Genomic DNA, 21917 nt, shown 5'->3' with positions numbered 1-21917 from the left:
TGATGAATCCGTGTCTGCTCATCCTGGCTTGGTCCTTGTGCAACCAATTAAGCCTGGATGCTCTTGTTTTGGATTCGTTGAACCCAGCTCAGTCATTTATCCTAGATTTCTGAATCTTACTTTTGTGCAACGGGCCCCTGCTCATCATGAATTGCTTTTAAGTAGCTCTGTGTGCTTGATATTGTCCTTTCTCTACTTTTGCTAAAGCTCATGTTGCTAAAGCTAACTTAGCTATAGATAATGGAGCTACATAGCTATGTAGCTACATAGCTAACATAGCTTAGCACATATAACAGATGTGTAAGCTTTGTAGGTACATTATGTATGTAGCTACATTAGCTTAAGCTGCATTTGCTTAAACTCATGTTGCTAAAGCTAATTTAGCTATAAATAACTGAGCTACACAGCTTACGAAGCTAAAGCTAAGCTCACAAAGCAGCTATTTAAGCTATGTAGGTGCATTATCTATGTAGCTACCTCTGCTAAAGCTCACGCTACCTAAGCTAACTTAGCTATAGATAATGGAGCTATTTGGCTACATAGCTAAAGCTAAGAAGCTATGTAAACCTCATGGTTAGGATAGCTTTAGCTATCGTTTTCTAAAGCTCGTGTTGCTAAAGTCAACTTAGATACACTGGCTTATGAAGTAACGTTAATTGTGTCGTTAGCTATGTTAGCTTTACCTAAAGCTAATTATGGCATTTCTTTTTGAGATACACAGAGTCACAGATGAGACTGTGAAAGTGGCTGTCAGAAATGTACAATCTGTAACCAGACCCCTATCGGTCAGATCTCTACTGGGTGAGAAACCTCTGCTTTTGTTTCAGTCAATTACAACTGCCACCTAATGAGAAAAATTAATGTTTCTGGTCTTACTGGCCAGTGAGGAGATTTTATCATTACTTGAAAGCAGGCAGCCTGGTCACCTTTAGACATGCCATCACTGGTGAGGAGACAAGTGGAAAAAAATGAATAGATGTCAGGATCAGAATGAGACACTTTAACAACTCCTGGGTGACATGAGCTCTCTTCTCATGACTACTTCACCACAGAACCTATATGTCTTTTTACTTTGAAAGGATCTTAGTCACAGAGTTTCTTTCGCACGTTCCAACAGCTTTGTGTGGATGTCTGCTCTGCCCTGACTGACAGTAATTGTGGACGTAAAGGTCAGAAACATTGACCTGCACACATACGCAAACAAAGGCACACACGTCGTCATCCATCACTGCGAACATCCCATGTGTGCGCAGTAATTGGTTCCTTGGTGAGTCATACCTAATTGGTGCGTAGCTGTCAATAGCTCAGGTATTTCAAGGCGATAGCCCAGAGCAGAGATTACAGATAGAGAGGAGGGTCACTGTGATCCCTCAACAGCTTAGATTTAGTGAATTTAGATTGAGTTTGGGTCTCATATTGTAGTTGTTTATCTCTTAATTTGTACATCAAAGTCCCCTTCTGTAGTTTTTCCCCATTGCTCTTAAGACCCACCGACCAGCTGCATGTCCAAATTAGCTTGGTAGGGTAGAAAGCCTTGAACGAAGGGTTAAACAAGTAAACAAACAAGGAAGCTGAAGGGATTGTGTAAAGCCTACAATTACTGTTGAAGCACTGTTGTTGAGATTTCCGTCCTCTTAAATTGAGGATGGCTGCAGTGGACTTGAGATAAGCCTCCAACTAGAGCTGTCATGCTAATTTAACATTCTACAAGAGTAAAGTCTCTAGTCTACCTACTTTAGGAGCTCATTTAAATAAAATAAATGAGTTTGTGCCTCTGCATAGATGTGGCTCTGCCATTTAAAGGTGACATAAAGTGCCTATAAAAAAAAATTTCAAAAGTATTAGAAAAAAAAAAAAAAACTCTTTAATGTCAAAGTGAAAACTGATTTCACAAAAATTTCAAGTAAATTAAAATATGTAAGATAAAATATATGATAAAGTGACTGACCTATTTAAACAGAGGTCCAGCCAATTGGTGCTAGTCGTCTCACAGTTAGTGAAACTGGGATCACCTGGGTGCAGTGAATGTGTCTCAACTGATTTAAAGACACCTGTGTCTGGAAGGTCCAGTCACCAGTTAATCAGTATTCCTAGCTACCATTACACCATGAAGACAAAAGAACACTCCAAGCATTTAAAATGGAAGGAATATGGCACATGTGTAAGAATGTGACAAAGGCTGAGTAAAAAGTTCATTTTAACAAAAAAAGTGCTCTTTCATGCATTTATAACCTCTTCATTGGTCTCTGAAGACAGGATATGAAAGTAGTAATGAGATAAAGTTCATAAAAAAGAATCTGTTGGTTGCACTTGTAATCATTTTAAAGGGAATGTCAGTCAGAACCTAATGCTCAGTATAAATTATAACCCTTAACCAGTCAACATTAATGTATTTTCCCTGTCTAGCAGTACCCACCACTCATAGTTATGGCACCATTTAAAAAAAATTCTGTTTCATAATGTTCATACGCTCCCTCTGAGGTGGTTTTATTGAAGTTCCTCCTTCATCCTCTCTGTCTCCTGCAGTGATGGATGGGCGGACAGATACGAGGTCGTGGAAGGTTATGAGCAGGAAGCAGAGGGAGGAATCACCATGAAACTTCAATCAGAGGTGGTCAAGTCCTTCGATGACTACTACCTGAAGCTGCGTCTGGACACCAACACCAGGAACCCTTGGTTCGCTGAGTTCTGGCAGTACCGCTTTCAGTGCCGCCTACCAGGCCACCCACAGGAGAACAAGAATTACAAGAAAGTCTGCACTGGTGGGTACTTGGGAGAAATGTCTATTTTTGCAGCTGAGAGTTGGGCAGTTTTTGATACAAATTATTAGGAACATGCATGCGTTCCTCCACTTTTCATATTGTGAACTAAAAAGGTTAAATTTAACCTGAGGGGGACTTTGATGAATAATGACAAAAACTGTATTTCCTCTGTTTTCTTCCCTGACTACTCTCCATTTTCTTGGAAAAAGGTGATCATGGTAAATTGAGTTCTTGACTTGTTCAAAATGACTCACCACAAATCCAGTAAAAACATTACAGTCTAATGCACAACAGAGTTTAAACCACATTTAAATAAGCATGCTTTTAATTAAATGATAAATAGAATCAATTCCGATGACTGTTGCTTGGAGCTGCTGAGTCATAGCTGTTTTTTACCTTTCTCTGCACCACATTTTTTAAACATCTCCTTTATTCAAAAGACCTCCAAGGTGGTAAGTGCATTTTTCCAGCCACTACAATGCTGATGACTTTAACAAGACTTGAACCTGCACTCTGTTAAACTCCTCAAAGACAGAAAGAGTCTGATTGACGTTCTCCCTTACAAAACGCTCTGTAATGTCTTCAAACTGCAACTTAGTCGAACGGCGAAATGTTTAGACGCTGTAAGGCTCACGGCCAAAGAGAGGATTGCATCAGTCAGACTCTTAAACAGCTGAGCACTGACCTTGTTGATATTGTGTGAGGGATAAAAAGAAAATGGGCTCATACTTTTACACAAAAGCTGCACCAAAGAATGGCTCACCCTGACCACTGTTCACCCAAACACCTGAAAATGATGACTACTCACACTATATGTGCATGTCGCCTTCAACGCCAATAAATACCAGTACTTTTAAAGCACTGCCTGATGAGACATTAGGAAATGCTAAAGCTGTAAATGATTTAAGAAATATCTTCATACAAGGATACTAAATATGAAACATTTGCTTCTTACTAAGAACTTTCCATCCTCCAAAACAGTGAGGTTTGACTGTGAGAAAGTGCCTCCATACTGCATCTCCAGTCCTGGGATTTTCCCACACATCTGCTTCCTATTGAGCCTTTGAACACTGCGCATTGATTTCCTTGTATGCCAGTATATTTTCCTGCAAAATATGGTTCTGCTTTGCAGTAAATCCTCAGTGGTTCACATCTTATCATGCATTTTTGAACGCACTAAATCTTTTTTTTATCCTGAAGCAAAACTGCTCTCTGAAAACAGCCCTCAATTGTAATTCAATTTCCTTCCGCCTTCTTTCTTTCTCTAACAGGGAATGAGAGTCTGCATGAAAACTATGTTCAGGATAGTAAAATGGGCTTTGTCATCAATGCCATCTACGCCATGGCTCATGGCCTCCATGATATGCATAGAGAGCTGTGTCCAGGAAAGACCGGGCTCTGCGAGGCCATGGACCCGATCGATGGCAGCAAGCTGCTGGACTACCTGCTGAAGACGTCCTTCAGAGGAGTCTCAGGGGAGGAGATTTACTTCGATGAAAATGGAGACACTCCAGGAAGGTGAGAAGATCAAGAGACTGTTAGGAATGTCAAAAAGAAGAAAAAAAAAAGGTTTTGATTAAATAATTTGACCAGAAAAAGGCCATTCAATGAGCTCTGATATTGAACACAACATCAGTGACATTTTTAACAATATGAATATCAGCAAGCCACTCTCCATCTCTAAGTGTGTGCATTTAAAGAAACCACAGTCTAAGAAATCAGTTGAAACGAATCTTATGTGATATATTAAAGGGATATTGCAGAATTGCTGAAGTTGGGTTGTATAAGGTTCTTGGCGATAGTAGTGGCATTAGCCTCTAGAGATTTCTGTTTGCAATGCCCTTCAAACAACTTGCACTTGGGGAAGCTAGAGCGTTACAATAAAAAAAAGTATTGACCCCCTTGGATGCTATACCCTAAGTACTATATATCAACTGATATCAATTAAATAAAAATAAATATTGCATAAATATTCACCTCCTTTAAAGTGAAAGATTGTGCCAGTTGTCTCAAAATCAGTGAAATGGGATCACCTGAATGCAGTGAATGTGTCTCAAGTGTCAAGTGACACCTGTATCTGGAAAGTCCAGTCACTGGTTAATTGGCATTCCTGGCTACCATTACACCATGAAGACAAAAGAAAACTCCAAGTAACACAGAAGAGGTTATTGAAAAATCAGGCCATCCTCACAAGAAGGAGACTAGTGAGAGAGGCCACCAAGACACCCATGACTACTCTGAAGGAGTTACAAGCTTCAGCAGCTGAGATGGGAGAGACTCTTCATACAACAACTGTTGCCCTGGTTCTTCACCAGTCAAAGCTTTGAGGGAGAGTGGCAAAGAGGAAGCCGCTGTTGAAGAAAACTCATAGACAAGAGTTCACCAAAAGGCATGTGGGAGACTTAATGATCAAGTGGATCTAAATTCTTTGGTCTGATGAGACCAAAATGGTGCTTTTTGGCCATCTGACAAGTATTTTGTTTGGCAGATACCAAACACTGCCCATTAGCACAAATACACCATTCACACTGTAAAGCATGGAGGTGGCAGCATCATGCTGTGGGGATGCTTCTCAGCACCCGGCCCTGGAAGGCTTGTAAAGGTAGAGGGTAAAATGAATGCAGCAAAAATAGGAAAATCCTAGACAATCATATTCAGTTTGCAAGAGAACTACTGCTTGGGTGAAGATTTATTTCCCAGTAAGACAATGACCTGAGGCATACAGCGAACATGGTTAAGCTACACAAATATGGTTTTAAGACAAAAAGGTGAATATTCTGGAGTGGAATTTTTTTTTTTTTTTTGAAAAAAAAAAGAAAAAAGAAAAAAAAATACAATATAAGTTCTTTGGCCATGATTGATTATAAAATCAATTAAATGGTGAAATATCCAAGGGGATTAATGCTTTTGATAGGCACTGTAAATCAAATAAAATGTGGAAAAAACATTGTGATTTAAGGAAGAGGTTTCCAAATGTCCACTGAGGTGGTTACAGCTAAATTGTTGTCCACAGCCATGCGCACTTTAACAGACCTTTTCCAAACTAGTACAATCACACAGCCTAAATACCATTATATTAACAATTTATTGTAAGAAAAACCAAAGCAAAGTATTAGTAGTTGTAACACTGAATTAACATACTGACTCTGATAAGGTGATCTGTGTATGTATTGAACACATCTTATGTGTAGAATTTTTTTGAAGCCCGTGATTTAAAGGATTTTTTCACCTTAACGGTAACACAAAGAAGAAAGAAAAGTTTTATAATAGAAAATTTCCAAACCATAAGAAAAATGCAAGGAGAAATTATGAATTTGATCATTTTAGAACATGGTATATCTGTTATGTTGCAAGAGGGACTGACTTAAAATATAAGGGCTATTTTCAAAATTGCATTAAAGGTATTAATAAGTGGATATTTATAGCTATATAGACAATGAGTCATGGTCTATTTGGAGAAAAACAGGCAAATCTATGTGAAATTAGACACTGAGCACCCCCATATAGCTGCAAATGAATGATCCCTGTTTCATAAGATGGTGTTTGACCCTGAGATTGGCAGTGAAATGAGGCTCTCGAATGAATCACTGAATATTTGACTGTTTGGAGAATGGTTGGGTGGCTCAGTTGTGGAACAGTTACAATGGTTCTTTTATACAATGTTATTGTTATTCTGAACTTCAGTGCAAGGTCATACAGCAGTGCTGACATTCAGCATCACTCTGCCCTGTGTGGTACCACTGAAAGATCTACTTGGCCGTAATCTTTGCAATTCTCCCATCTAGAACCATCCTGCTCATTAGCCCACATGCACAAGTGCACATGTGCACCAATTTTAAACACAGAAGGATGTAATTAGTTTGGACTGGAACAGATTCAGTGGATTGTCTGCCATGGTAGCCACTTTCATCTCTCTGCAGAACAACAGACTGCGTTTGACAGAGAGAAAACACAGCCGTGTCATTCCCCCGTCAACTGGAGGTCAGGTGGAGAAAATCCTGGATCAGTATAAGAATAAGGCCACAGTGCACCCTGACATGAGCTCTCAGTGTCACACTAACAGGGTTGTAAGCTGTATAAGTGACTCTGGATGAGAAAAAGCTGTTTAGTTGTTATCATTAAACTACCTGTCACTCTTTCCTTCTCTACTCATTTATTTCACTCTCCTACTCTTTGATCAAGTCTTATTTCTATCCTTTCCTTTCTTAATAAACTTGTTCCTGGTAACATCTGCTCCTTTTGTCCATCCAGGTATGACATCATGAATTTCCAGAGTGTGGGTGATTCTCGCTACGACTACTTAAACGTGGGCTCCTGGAGTGAGGGCATCTTGAGCATCGATGACTACAAACTGTGGATGAACAGCAGCGACATGGTCCGCTCAGTCTGCAGCGAGCCATGCTCCAAAGGACAGATCAAGGTAGGCATTCAAACGCTACACGAGGTCAATTCTTTCACATCAAACTAACAAAGACATTGTAATTCAGAATTAAAACACTGAAAGATGAAATTATGTTGTCATTGACAGCAGAGAGAATTGGCTTTGAGATTGGATGAATGATCCAAAAGTATGTTCAAGTGTCAATTTAACACTCTGCCACTGTTTATGTAAGCAGATCGAATAGCAGTAGACTAGATATACTTTAGCACCCATTCTGCTCTAAGTAGCTAATTTTTTATTGTAGCAAGCAGTTTCTCCAGGCAGAGAAGCAATGCTTTTACAAAGTGCCTGGTCTTTATCAATTTCAAGTACACCAACACAAATGAGACACTTTTGTGTTTGTAACAAATTGTTCTTTCAAAGTCTTACTGAAACAGAACAACTTAAAAGAAGACTAAAGGCCTTGGCACACTGAGTCCATTTTATCAGACATGTTTGGGACCCATAATGCAAGAGAGAATGTCATATACGAAAAACATGCACACTGAGTTTAATGTGTTGATTTCCTATTTGCAGCATGAGACAAGATGGTTTCATACTTTGAAGACAAAAAGCACTTGAGATGAAGTGTTTCATCTTAGGAAACAAACAAACAAACAAAACAAACCTGGTCTATCCATACCTGAGAGAGCTCATCATAAAGTGCCTATAAAAAGTTTTCAGCCCTTGGATGTTTTACCCTTTTATTGCCTGGGAAATCAGCGTCAACAGCCATTTTCAAGTCCAGCCACAAATTATCTGCCATAGTGACGTTGTGGTTTGACTGTGCCACTCCAGAATATTCCCCTTGTTATCTTTAAGGCTTTACTGTGTAGCTTTCACTGTATGCTTAAGTTCATTGTCATGCTGAAAAATAAATCTTCTTTCAAGCCATAGTTGTCTTGCAAACAGAGCAAGATTGTCCTCAAGGATTTTCCTATATTTTGCTGCATCATCTTACTCTCTACCTTTACAAGTCTTCCAGGGCTGGGTGCCAAGAAGCATCCCCACAACATGATGCTGCCACCACCGTGCTTCGGAATGAGGATGTTGTGTTTGTAGCAATGGGCAGTGTTTAGTGTCAGCCAAATATAGCGTCTTGTCTGATGGACGACAAAGCGCCATTTCGGTCTCATAGAACTTTCTTCTACTTGACCATTAAGTCTCCCACATGCCTTTTGGCAAACTCTCGTTGAGATTTAATCTGAGTTTCCTCAACGGTGGCTCTCTCTTTTCCACTCTCCCATAAAACTTTGACTGGTGAAAAACCCGGGCAACAGTTGTTATATGCAGAGTCTCTCCTATCTCAGCTGCTGCAGCTTGTAACTCCTTCAGAGGAGTCAATATCCTTTTGCCTGATTTACTTGGGGTGTTCTTTTGTCTTCATGGTGTAATGGTAGCCAGGAATACTGATTAATGTGTGACTGGACCTTCTAAACAAAGGTGTCTTCATACTACAGTCACTTGAGAAACATTCACTGTGCTCATGTGATTCCAATTTCACTAATTGTGGGACTACTAACACCATTTGGCTAGGCCTCTGCTGAATCACATCAGTCACCTGAAAGGGACTGAATAACTATGCAATAACATTACATATTTGTATTTATTTGAAACTTCTTTATAGAAATCTGTTTTCACTATGACATTTCGGATGTTTTGTTTTCTGTCCAAAAAAGCCAAAAATAATTGACTATGACAGATTTATAAAATTAATAAATGGGTAAAACATCTAAGGGGGTGAATACTTTTTATAGGCACTGTATACAGCTGAAATCAAATGTATCACTGTCGTACAAGAGAAGTATAACGGGTTTGCCAGATGATGAAAGTTTTAAATAAATTAATAATTTCTGACTTTTGATATTATACAATAATATGTAGTCTCTCTAACCTCTCAAGCTGCAGCAGTGCCATGTTTTGTTTTGCTTTTTGATGCTTACATTTTTTATTTTATGGATTCAGACAGATGATGATCTTTCTTCTTTTTGTGGAAGAAGCATGAAATTAAGTGCTGTTTATTTCTATGAAAGCACACACATCTTCAAGCAGAAAGCCTGAATCAACAGAGAACGTTCATATCTGGCTTTATGCTACCCAGTATCTCTTAGCATGGCTGAAATCAGCAGAGAGAGTGAAATCAGCTAAGCAAAGATAGATTCATTTCCTGTTGTCTTAACTAACTTGTTTTTCTTGTAATTGTGCCACTTGGCAGATGTGATTAACCCTTCTAGCTGTGAATCTTTACACTTGTTATTTTCCCCATTTGACTCTGCCCTACATTTTTTAATTCTGCTTCATCAGTTCAATATTTCATCAAAGGCTACATGAATGATATCGCCTTGTAAAGCCTTGATTCAACACATATTTATCCCCTCTAATTAAACGTGATTGAAAAAGGTCACCTGTGGAACTACAGAGAAAAGTCAGCTCAGGACAGTAGATAGTAATGCTTATTTGATCAAATGCCCTGATTTGCTTCATCTGGAGCCATTTGTTTTCATTCTACAGTAGCTCTACTCTAAGTCGCCCTTAGGGAGGGTGCATCCTCTTTTCTGGCGGCTCCCTCTCCCCTCTCTATTCTGCTTTGTTTCTTGCCCCACTTATCACCCTGCTTTCCACATCACAGTTTGAAAAGAGCTACACTAGGAGAATAAAGTCAATGCAGCTGGCCTTGATTTATCAACAGCATGTCTGGAGCTCACAAAAGAAAAACCTGCACCATCATATCATCATCTTTGATACCCCTTTGATGCTGATTACTTATTCAGACTGCTTTGTGCATGATGTGCTCCTCATGATTTGATAATGCTGATCAGTGTTATGAATGCTTATAAAAGGTGTGTGTGAGCCTTATCATTGATGTGTGGCCTCTCTGTGTGCAGGTGATCAGGAAGGGCGAGGTGAGCTGCTGCTGGATCTGCACCACATGCAAAGACAACGAGTACGTCCAGGATGAGTTTACCTGCAAGGCATGTGAGCTGGGATGGTGGCCTGATGACGACCTGGCAGGTAGGACGAACTAACCAAAAAAACCATAATGAACCCACATTGACTTTACCAACATTAGCATGGGGTGATGTTCTTCCATTATATTTTCCGTCACTGGTGTCCTGACTTAAGAATTAGCTGGTACCAAGTACCCACGTGGAATTGATAAACAAATACTTAACATGATTGCTAAATCCCTGCCCAAATCTGCTGTTTTTTTGTTTTCCTCACAAGATAAGTCACCTAAAACAGTTCAATTGTTTGGACCGAGGTAGATAACAGCTGATCAGAACACTGATTCACAATACTTGTTAGCGTATATATGATGTATAAGAGACTGATAATAAAACAGATATCTGTCTTTAGGATAACCTGTGCATTAATTTACAGATAAAGCCCTACAATTTATTTTTTGCAGACATTGATGTAACTCCTCCACTTTAGAACTGGCCAACACCACATATCCTTCAGATAGTAGTGCAATAATGATAATGGTGTCAGTTTTGAAAGAATACTGGTTATATCAACAGAATTTACAAACCTTTATTTTTTTTAAATACGGGGTGATGAACAACATAGACCCAGCACAAAAAAGTAAGAACATTTATGTTTGGTAGATTATTTCTTTATTATAACAATGCCTCTTGACAATATATCCTATACTGTTGGAAAGCCTGTTTATTTCCCTTTTAAATGGTGCCACATTTGTGAGGAACATGCACTTGTGGGATGAGCAGCAGAGCTAAGTATATGGATAGTGCCCATGAAAAATTTGCCAAATCTTCTCTGCCAATGCCGAACAGCTCATTCTGCTGTTGCTACTGACTCTTGTTTTGAGTTTCTGCTGCCCCAGGGGCTGATTGTCAGCCCCTGTGATCATGGGTCCTGCTACAGTGGTCAATAGGTGTCAGCTCAAAGAATCAATATGCCATTTGACTGATCTTGACAGGGCCTGTGCAATAGGGCAACTTCAAAACCAAGTTGTGGCATTATTTAGAGTGAGCCCCTACACCATCTCCAAACTAAGGGCCAAGTTCCATATAACAGGGGATGTCAGACAGGCCGCAAAGTGAGCGGCCCAAGAAGACCATTTCCTCACCCTGTCTGCACTTAGGAACCGTAGGCTGTCTTCGACAGATTGCAGTACGATATGGCTGACGGCTTTCTGCCCAGACAATCTGGAACAGACTGCACACAGTCAATCTCTGGTCTCATAGGGCTGCCAGGAGGCCTGCCATGACTGCCCTTCACTGTCAGGCCTGTTTGCACTGGTGTCGGCCACATGTGTACTAGAACCTGAACATCTGGAGGAAAGTTATGTCCAGTGATGAGTCCAGATTCTGCCTACGGCAGCTGCATCGTAGGATCAAAGTATGAAAAAGACGCGGAGAATGCTATGCTGATTGCTGCACCGACAGAGTAACATCTTTTGGTAGAGGCAGTGTGATGGTGATGGTGCATCTCCCTCACTGGAAAAACAAGGCTTGTCATCATTGGAGGCAATCTCAATGCAGAGAGATGTCAAGATGAGATTCTGCAACCAGTGGCAATCCCATATCTCCACAGTATGAGACTGAATTCTATCCTCCAAGATGACAACGCTTGCCCTCACAGAGTGGGGTTCATCAGAGCCTACCTCCAGAATTTGGGAGTGGAGAGGATGGAATGGCCTTCCAGCAGTCCTGACCTCAACCCCATTGAACACTTGTGGGATCAGCTTAGGCGTGCTTTGCCAAAATAACCAACACAACCACACTGGCTGACTTGCGACAAATGCTGGTTGAAAAATGGGATGTCATCCCACAGCAGTGTCTGACCAGGCTGGTGACCAGCATAAGGAGGAGGTGCCAGGCTGTTGTGGCTGTGTATGGTTCTTCCACACACTACTGACCCAGATAGCAAAATGTGACTGGACCAGGTAGGGGCCAAATGTACCCTAATTTTGGTCCAAATTGGGAAAACAGGTCCGCCCCAGTGTCTTTTAACACAATGGCCTAATCCGGTGTGGAGTCATACAACAGCTCTGTGACAGTTTTGGACCGGAAAAAGTCCAGATAAATGGAAACCAAGTTAATTTTTGGCCCAAAGCTGGTGAAAAACTGGCACAGCCAGGATGAATTGTGCCAGCTGTCAGTCAGATCTGGGCTGGATGTCTTTGCTATATCTCATATATAAGTTTGTATATTGTGGAAAGTTTCATTCAAGGAATGAAATGAAATGTGCTTTGAATTTCTAGGCATTTTCATGGGAATTAAAGGAATCTGTTTGGACATTTGGAGGATTTTGTTTTGAATTTTTTAGGCCTTTTTCATGGAAGTTTGAGAAATGTGTTTCTAATTGAAATATGATTTGAAATTTTTGGGGCAAATTTGCTTTGAAATTATTTTGTTTTTCATGTCAATTAAGAACATTTATTTGCAAATTTTTGGGTACTCCTCCCACGCTCCGAAAACATGCTTGTTAGGTGAACTGGTGACTCTAAAATTGCCCGTAGATGTGAGTTGGCCTGGTTGTTTAAATTTTACTTTAAATGTTTGGTTAAAACAGTGGATCAGGACGCGCAGATGGCCTAGTGGTCTAAGGTGCTACTCATGTGCAGGCGGCCCGGGTTCGAATCTGGCCTGGCCTGTGGCCCTTTACCGCATGTCTCTCCCCACTCTCTCTTCCATTTCCAGCTCTATCCACTGTCCTCCTCTATCAAATAAAGGCACAAAAAGCCCAAAGATAAATCTTAAAAAAAAAAAAAAAACAGTGGATCAATGAATTGCCTGGCATACTTGCTATCAGATACCACATTTTAGGCTGTGTTGTAGGATACCTCTAGTTTCATGTTTTAACTGCCAGGTAACTTACCTTTTGCCTGCTCCATTTTCCAGACATTTTTATCCCTTAACACCAATCTCACTTACACAGCACACATCCTCTCCCTTGGACTACATGTACTTAAGCTAAATTCACCCTCCCTGTTCATACTTCACACCCTGACACCTCCTTTCACTTCTGCTGTTCATCATCCAGGTATACTCTGACCCCGCTACCTCCACTCGGCTCTCCACATAAGTGTCGCCGCTCACTTCCCTCCTCCCTGCTCCTTGCCTGGTTTTGACCCAGGGGTTGTTTTGACAGCGATTTATAGAGTTGAGAGGAGCTCTCCGTTCCCAGGTGTAAAATCCTATTACTGACATGAGAGGCTTGGGGATACATTTCGGCAGTGTCGAGGAAAAAACTCTCCCTCCTCTCTCATTACATGTCACTATCTGGAGAATACTAAAAGAGAGAGTTGGTGTCCTAGTCATAGAGGGAGGCTGTGATGTCCATATGTTCACTCATTTGCTCATTTAAACACTTCATATCTTTTTTTTACTATCTGCAAAGTTTACCATAACTTTGTGTAAAGCAGGAAGGTGAGCTTTGTTTTTGAATTATTCAAGTCTTTTGAAGGCTTAGATAAGAAAGCTTTATGAATAAGGGATTTGAGGATTGTGTAAGAATTGTATAAGCTACAGATACATGCTTTTCATATTTGCCACCCTTGTCTGTTGGCACACAGTGTAGCCAAGCTGGGTAGGTGGTCTAAAATCACTACAGTGAGCTTCAGACACTTTCCTCTCATGTATTTTTGCGCAGAAGTGCTTAAAATAAATATATAGTGCAACAACTGCTTTGCATTTTTCGTTTTTTACATTACTTATGTTGACATAGTCTAGCTTTCTTGAGGTATTCAAAATTCCTTATGATTTGATACCTCAGAGAGGGTTCCTGTGTGCATGGCTGGGCTTGTGATAGCAGAAAGAGTAATGCTATTATCAGCAGCATGCAGTTTATGGCGTATTAAGCTGGCAACATGTCACTTCCCTCCCATTAGTGCATTATGACACAGTTGGCACACTTACACACAGTATTTGGTTACATGACTTTGTATGATGGCACACCTAATCAGCTACTGAGCCATCTGGAGCCATCTCCGAAGACTGATCTCTGCTACACACCTTTCTTCATTGCATTTCCAAACCTGTGTTTCTCTCATGATAAGGGATAAGGAATTTAAAAAAGCCCCTCTCACTCAGCCTTAAAAGTGGTATCAGTACTAGCAAGGACACCAGGTGATAGGTCTGACAATCCATCAGTCTGGATGAATACACTGATTGGTTGAATATTGAAATGAAAAATAATGAGAAGTCAATAGATTTACCTATGCTGTCATTTAATTAACCCTTAGGGCACTCACTGGAAATTCTACATTTAAAACCTAGAATACTATTGGTGGACACTCCAATATTTTTTAAAAGTGAAGGGGGTCAAACAATTTCTGAATGCACTGTATTGTAAGCTTAGCTGTGACCAACATAAGCATTGTTCACTAATGTTAACAGGTGCATACTTGTTTGAAGCTGCACAGCTTGTTTAAGGGTTTTGGGTTTCCATCAGTCCATCAAGCCAGAGCGACTCATTTATGAAATTTAAAATTGCTGGTACTGAAGTCTAGATATCAAGCTCAATAACAGATCAAAAAAGAATGGTATCAGATAATCTCCAGGTGTACATCTTTCAGCCCATTGTATTTTTTTTTCACTTGTCCTAAAGTGCCTTTTCACAGAGATATGCATCAGGAGACTGATCCAACATCTCTTCTCTTTTCAGGATGCCAGCCCCTGCCTCTGAAGTATCTTGACTGGGCCGATGTGGAATCCATTGTGGCTGTGGTTTTCTCCTGTGTGGGCATCCTGATCACCTCCTTTGTCACCTTTGTGTTCATTCAGTACCGGGACACTCCTGTGGTTAAGTCCTCCAGCAGAGAACTCTGTTACATCATCCTTGCAGGCATCTTCCTTGGTTACATCTGTCCTTTCACCTTAATCGCCCGTCCGACGGTGGCCTCCTGCTACTTACAGCGACTTCTTGTCGGCCTGTCGTCTGCCATGTGCTACTCTGCTCTGGTGACCAAAACAAACCGCATCGCCCGAATCCTGGCAGGCAGCAAGAAGAAGATCTGCACCAGGAAGCCCCGTTTTATGAGCGCCTGGGCCCAGGTGATCATTGCCTTTATGCTGATCAGTGTGCAGCTAACTCTAGAGATCACACTCATCATTCTGGAGCCCCCTGAGCCCATCAAGTCCTACCCAAGCATTCGTGAGGTCTACCTCATCTGTAACACTAGCAATTTAGGCATGGTGGCACCACTGGGCTACAACGGCCTGCTCATCATGAGCTGCACCTACTATGCCTTTAAGACGCGGAACGTCCCAGCCAATTTTAACGAGGCTAAATATATTGCCTTTACTATGTATACTACCTGCATCATCTGGCTGGCCTTTGTGCCCATCTATTTTGGCTCAAACTACAAGATCATAACCACGTCTTTCTCCGTCAGCCTGAGTGTGACAGTTGCATTGGGCTGCATGTTCACACCTAAGATGTACATTATCATTGCCAAACCAGAAAGGAACGTCCGAAGCGCCTTCACCACATCTGATGTGGTAAGAATGCATGTGGGAGACGGGAAGTCAGCAGCTCAGTGTGGAAGCAACAGCTTCCTGAATATGTTCCGCCGAAAGAAGCCTGGATCTGGAAATGCCAAGTGAGTATCATTTCAAGTTGGTTTTCTTGTTGGATTATGAGTTAATAAATGCTTAAACACTCAAACGCATAACAAGCTGTCCAAAGATTTGGCAGCTCTAAAATAAAAAGGGTGTTCCAAGGCAACTATTTTAAAAAATGATTGAATACTAATTTAAACTCAGACCCATCAGTGAGTCAAAAATTAAGGAATGTATACTAAGAACAGCCAAAATTGAGCAAAATCTTGAACGTGGTGAAACGCGGGACCATAGCCTTTCAATCTGGTTTACTTAGCGTGGCTTTTGATAGTACCACCAGTCTTCTATCCTCCCTGTAGGGTAACAGATATCAGCCTAGTTGACAAATATCAGTCTTCATCAAAAAATGTAGCATGAACAGTATGAAGTGTGTCTGTTTTGTCCAATCAACTAAATGCTGGTATCTGATACCTAACTACTAGGGGTGTGATGAGACGAGATGAGATTTTACAGTTTTTTTAATTTTGGTAACAAAATACATAAGTGGAAAGTTTCTCTTTAACTAAAAGTCACAAACGCAAAGCCGTGCAGGTATATGCAGAAATGTTTAAACTAGGGTAGACAGCTGCCATTCGATTGGTCGATTGTTTGGTTGACCAAGATCACCCTGGTCGACGAGCTCCCCCCAAGTTTTAAATTTGACAAGAAAAATGTGATGCAATCATATTTTATTCTTTCATTTCAATTCTCTGAGAGTAAAACTGCAAATATCCTTTTCCTTGTTTTGACTGCTGTCTTCTTCAGCTACGATTATTCAACAAGAGAAGTCAAGAGTATCCTCTAACTGGTTACAAAGGAGAACTGCAGTGCACGTTTTTTCCAGTAGATTTAAACTGTTCTTTGTATTGCTTTGACTATACAGGGGGGTATAGTTTCATCTCTTGCAAGTAGCATGTACATGTTGTTTTAACAATACTACACAAATATTTGAGTGTTTAAGCATGATATTGGTCTGATTTTAGTATTTTAGGTAGTAATATCTAGGCAAACTTAGTGGTAGAATAATTGAGAAAAGAAGGCAGTAAACATAGATAAATGTGACGCATCCCCCTCCCCCTGAGAGTGAAGTATAATCGTGGAAAGAAGCTAATTCAATACAAAACTCTAAGCATTGCTTAGCAATTTCAGTATATCTCTATTATTATTAAAGTCTAGTTTTCCCACTTTTAAGCTACATATGAGACTTGCATATAACTGTTTTGAGATCCACAGCAGTGACACATGGACAGGTGTCTAAAGTAAGACATGGGGCAGGTTGTGACAGTGATCCCAATATGTTTACATGTTGTCTCTGACCCTTGTTATGCAGCCTTATAAATCCTCTAACCTATTAACACTATCAAAAGAAGAGCATTTTGTCTGCAAGTGTCCAGGCTGGCTAATGTTAAAGCATGGGTGTGATTTGACTTTTTCCTGGAGAGCTGCACTGTCAACAAAGTCCCTGATATTTGTCTTATTCAATACAACCAGGGTCAATGATCACCACAGAAACTGGATTTTTTTTGTAGAAAGTTTCGTTTGTTTTCTGAAGCTACTGTATCAAATCGAGATTCCAATTTATCACCAATGGAGGAGCAAGTAACAATTTTCTTTTTGGCTGGCTTTCAGCTCAAAGGTCTTAGGATGTTCAGCTATTTAGGATCAATTTCCTGCATCATCTAATGTTTTTGACACTGCAGCCCTCCAAGAAGGAGCACTGGCACCCTGCTGCTTTTGGTCTATCCTGAATTAACCTCACATTTAACTTTTCTCAGCATGAATGCCTCTCCCCTTGCCATCTCCCTAACTAATCACATCAGAGCCAGACCTAGTCTATTCTGCTCTGAACTCTCTCATCTTCAGGCCAGTTCAGGCTCAGATTGACAGACTTATTCCAAAAGCATGTGCCCCATTTTACCTAAAGTGATTAGCTTAGAAATGAGGAATCAGACCCTTAATTCTGTTAGCTCAGTGAAGATCATAATGCTGTCTTCAGCACATTATGAATCGCCTGTTACTTAGAGCACAAGTGAACTCCTAAGCATAGCTGTTACTGTTGTGTGATTAGAACGTATTTTAACATGCATCAGAAATGTTGAAATGCTGCTGCCCTGTTGTGTCATGTTGCTACTGTGTTTTTTTATGTTTTTCCTGCAACCACCTCCTGGTTTCCTGTGTTAGTAACTTGGGTCTTTATCTCATTCATAGTTCTAATGGCAAGTCTGTGTCATGGTCTGAATCAGGTGCAAGACACCCTCCGAGGGGGGGGAATGTGTGGCACAGACTGTCTGTGCATGTGAGGAAACAGGAAGCCGGCTTGAATCAGACGGCGGTCATCAGGCCCCTAACTAACACCCCCGACCCCCACAGTTGTGAGCCCTCATCCCACGACCTTGGCACAGACCCCCATCCCTCACAAGAACCGCGCGGCGCTAAGCCTCTGTACAACCTGTCAGAGGAGGACGACGAGGGTGATTCCCAGCGCCCCCTCTGGACCCCGACTTCCTCCGGACGGAGGTTGGAGTCTAACTTGGATAAACCGGATTCTTATTTGCCCTCTAACTCTATGGGCTGCACTGCGGAGCGCTTACAGGGGGCTGTGGTGGATACACACAGCTCCAACGTCCCCGCACTGAATGACTACACCACCAGGGAGACACTCCCTGCCAACGAGCCTTTGAGCTTGACACCCTCTCAGCCTCCTCTGGCCCCAAAGGTGGGGGCATATGAGGAGGGAGAGGGACCTGAGGATGAGGAACTGGACCTCTTACACAGCTACATTTATGATGCCAAGGAGGAGGGGGATGAGGAGGACGGGGACAGTGAGGATTTGACTCAGAGCAAGCCAACTCTTGAGGATTCCCTTGCTCTGTCGCCTCCCTCCCCCTTCAGAGACTCTGTATGCTCGGGGGACTCTCTGAGCGGCTCCCCCGCCTTGGAGTCAATGCTCGGAAGCCCTCCACGCTCAATCTACACCTCAAACATCCTCCAGGACTTTGCACACAGCTCCTCAACACTGTGAGAGCAACACTGGCATTTATTCACATACACATCAAACAGGCACAATTACATGTTAACACAGAGACATACTTTACAACAACATGATTTTATTATCATCTAAGGTTTCTAATGTTTGTTTTTTGGGCTCTCATTTGCTTCCTTGTATTTATTATCCTGCTTTTATCAGTAAGGGATTAATCATAATTATAAGTACACTAGGAATCATCCATGAGTGCTACCTTTCCTGAAGGGCTGTCTAATCACAGAGCCTTTCTGTATAATGTAAAGCAGGGAACAGTGCCAAATCTAGTCAGCTCTCATGCCAAATTTTGATGGATTAAAGGTATAATATGCCACTTTTAGAGTAGATGTCCACTAGATGGTGCACTTAAGCACAAGTCTCTTTGACCAAAACAAAACTTGTTCTTGGGCCAACCCCCCAATGCCCCTCAGCACATCACTTCCTCTCCCTGATTGGTCCAAATGCAGCTATTTGTCACTGTTTTTCATCCAGAGTGCAGCCTCTTTTATTTCTTTAAAGTATCTTAACATTTTCCTCACTTTGTACTAAGTACCTTGATTTTCCGTGTGACTAAACTCCACCAATATGTCAGTACAAACAGCAAACCCTGATCAGGCGTGGCTCCCCCTTCCTCAAGGTGGTGGTGGCCTAATGGTTAGAATGGGAGAGGTTCACAAATACACAACAAAAACATTAAGGAACATATTTAAGCCTTTGCGGGACAGATAAATAAGTTGAAAGAAGCATCGCTATATCAGTGTGAACACTGAGCTGAGAACAACAAACCCAGAGAGAGTCACTGCTCAACAATATTTTACTTAATGGTCTATATCAATGCTAAAAATACTGCATATTATACCTTTAAGCTACATCAAGAATCACAATGAAGGATGTAGCTGTGGCACTGCATTTTGAGGGGAATGGAAACAGAATTCTGAGTGTAAATACTGTTTGTGCACTGTAAGATAGAACCAGTGGCATATCTGGCTCTGGGGACTGCAATAGCTCAAGTGCGTTTCATGCCAGTTTTGATTAGCTGTTATTCTCTGCTGCACATGTGCAGGTCTGCAACAAACTCTTTGCTTTTTGCCTTTTCTCATGATTTTTTTTCACCTCAGCTTTCTGTAATCGGACCATATTTAAAAATTACAGAGATTTACTACAAGAAAAGTGCAGTAAGTTGGTTGGATATTACTTTTATGTGTCGCAAGGCGTGCTCATCACAAAACATGATCACGTAACTGCTTAAATTTTGCGCTGTATGATATATGATGTGGAAATAATGTGCCAATCACAGTTGATATCAACCTACATCTCCGCTTTCAATTTTTACGATGTAGCTGATACAGGTTAGTGTGATTGTAGATGGTCGGACGTTGTGTATTCAGTTTACGCTCACTCATAATAACCCTGAGAACAACTTTTACAAGCATGATGGGGAACGTCATGGGGACTTTTTTGCTTTCCATGCCGTGTGGATATTTTCTCATGTTTTCTGAGTTTGCTGTGTCATTGTATTGAAAACACAGTACTTGTACAAGTTCTTAAAAGTTTGTAATACTGTTAAGCCATCTCTTGTTTTTCACACAGGTGGTATGTTTGTAATACTGATAAATGTTTCTATATTTAGAATGTCAACAGAAAAAAAGAGTTTATACATTTTGAAACTGTCCTCAGATACTTGTCACAGAGCGTTGTGTTTGGTTTTTGGGTAACTTTTAAAGCTAACTTGAGTCGACTGTATCCTCTTGAAAATATTCAGTTGTTAAAGTAACCAATGATTAGTTGCTTCTTGTAACAAGGTTATACATGTTTCAATTTTGCTTCAATCTTGCATTATAAACTTAAGTAGTTTACTTGAGGTTAAGTTTCTTAGTTCTTTATCTATAAGAATGCCAATTATTTCAAAGTATAAGCCTATACAGTACATAGTGCAATTGTATTTCCAAATGTTTTAGTCTCTTATAGTGTAAGTTGTTTAATTATTTTAACCAATGTGAAATATACAAGGGTGCCACCTGTTTAACACTGTCAAATCTAGGATGAAATAGGCCTTTATGTTTTGGGCAAGATGAACAATGCTGTAAAATAAAAACTATTTATATTAAGAAGACTGATTAATGCCTACAGTAGACTAGGAAAACTTGGCTGCCATTACTTAAGACCAGGGAATCTCTGGACAAGTCAAGCTTGATCAAAGTTGTTTCCAATCAAGGCAATCGGGGATACTAAAGTGGGGTTTCAAGGCATCCTAATCAAAAATCCTAAAGCCAAAAGCCCTCTTTTTGGTGGGAAATATGTCTCACGCTCTGTCACTTCACTCTGATTCCTGAGCAGTCCATTGCAGAGATTTACACTAAAGGCCAGCTCAGACTACGCAAATTCTACACAAACTTCACAGTTCAAGTCAAATGTCAGGCCTGATTATGTGCTCAGGAAAGGTCTTGTAGTGAGGCATTATTAACTGCAAGTCCAAGACGCCCAATGACCACGACTCAACAAGACTGGCATGTCAGAATTTTTCTTGCATCATCGTTAGGGCTAGGCAATTAATCGCAAGTGAGATTAAATCACAATTTACAAATTGCAGACATTGCAATATTGCTTAAACTGGAAATATGTCAAAATACCAGTAATGGTCATGGTGTTACATAAGCTATGTTTTCTGTGTTAGGATGTTGTCATGGAGGGTGAGCTTTTTTTCCTGTACGCAGACTGTTCATTGGCTTTATTCAACATTTTGTTATCAGGTTTTGCAGGTCATGTTTTTCACTTTGAACTTTTGGTGTCCAAGCCGTTACAATGACCCTTACCCTCACCCTTAATGGAAGTTTACTCTGATTTTATTTCAAAAGTTTTACAGTGTATTTCCATTTTGAAATAGATCAGAACAGAGATGCTAACCTGACACGCCAGATGAATGTGTTTCACACACGTCGGTGTAAAGACAGTTAACCTCGCAGTATGTACACACAACTTTTGTATCATCCAGACTTCCATTAGGCAGCTTTTTAAATCTAAATTTGCTGTGAAGCAGACCTGGGTCTGTCTCCTTACTCATCGCTGCTGGCTGCGTTTGACCTTTAACCTTTTCACCCCCGGGACGTAAACATCGGCGCAGGAAGTCGTGGTCAAACTTAGTCATA

The 21917-nt window shown here is 40.8% G+C and overlaps 1 protein-coding gene across 3 annotated transcripts in view; it reads left to right on the top strand.

The window, feature by feature from the left end:
- The window catches only part of grm1a (glutamate receptor, metabotropic 1a), a 55841-nt gene extending 35022 nt beyond the window's left edge, over nucleotides 1-20819 (top strand). Inside the window, exons 4-10 of one of the 3 annotated variants that reach the window (XM_041804711.1) lie at nucleotides 2527-2762; nucleotides 2972-2980; nucleotides 4034-4280; nucleotides 7014-7182; nucleotides 10068-10194; nucleotides 14815-15751; nucleotides 17958-20819. In XM_041804711.1, the coding sequence (XP_041660645.1) occupies nucleotides 2527-2762; nucleotides 2972-2980; nucleotides 4034-4280; nucleotides 7014-7182; nucleotides 10068-10194; nucleotides 14815-15751; nucleotides 17958-18771 (2539 nt within the window). In that variant the 3' untranslated portion in view covers nucleotides 18772-20819. The remainder of the gene's footprint in view (nucleotides 1-2526; nucleotides 2763-2971; nucleotides 2981-4033; nucleotides 4281-7013; nucleotides 7183-10067; nucleotides 10195-14814; nucleotides 15752-17957) is intronic. The other 2 variants (XM_041804713.1, XM_041804712.1) reach the window with 2 other exon arrangements.
- The last annotated feature ends 1098 nt before the right edge of the window (nucleotides 20820-21917 follow it).

This window comes from Cheilinus undulatus, linkage group 14 (genome assembly GCF_018320785.1).
Source record: "Cheilinus undulatus linkage group 14, ASM1832078v1, whole genome shotgun sequence".
NCBI classification, from domain to species: domain Eukaryota; kingdom Metazoa; phylum Chordata; class Actinopteri; order Labriformes; family Labridae; genus Cheilinus; species Cheilinus undulatus.
The sequence above is the reverse complement of the archived record's forward strand: the minus strand, read 5'-3'. Positions and strand labels throughout refer to the sequence as shown.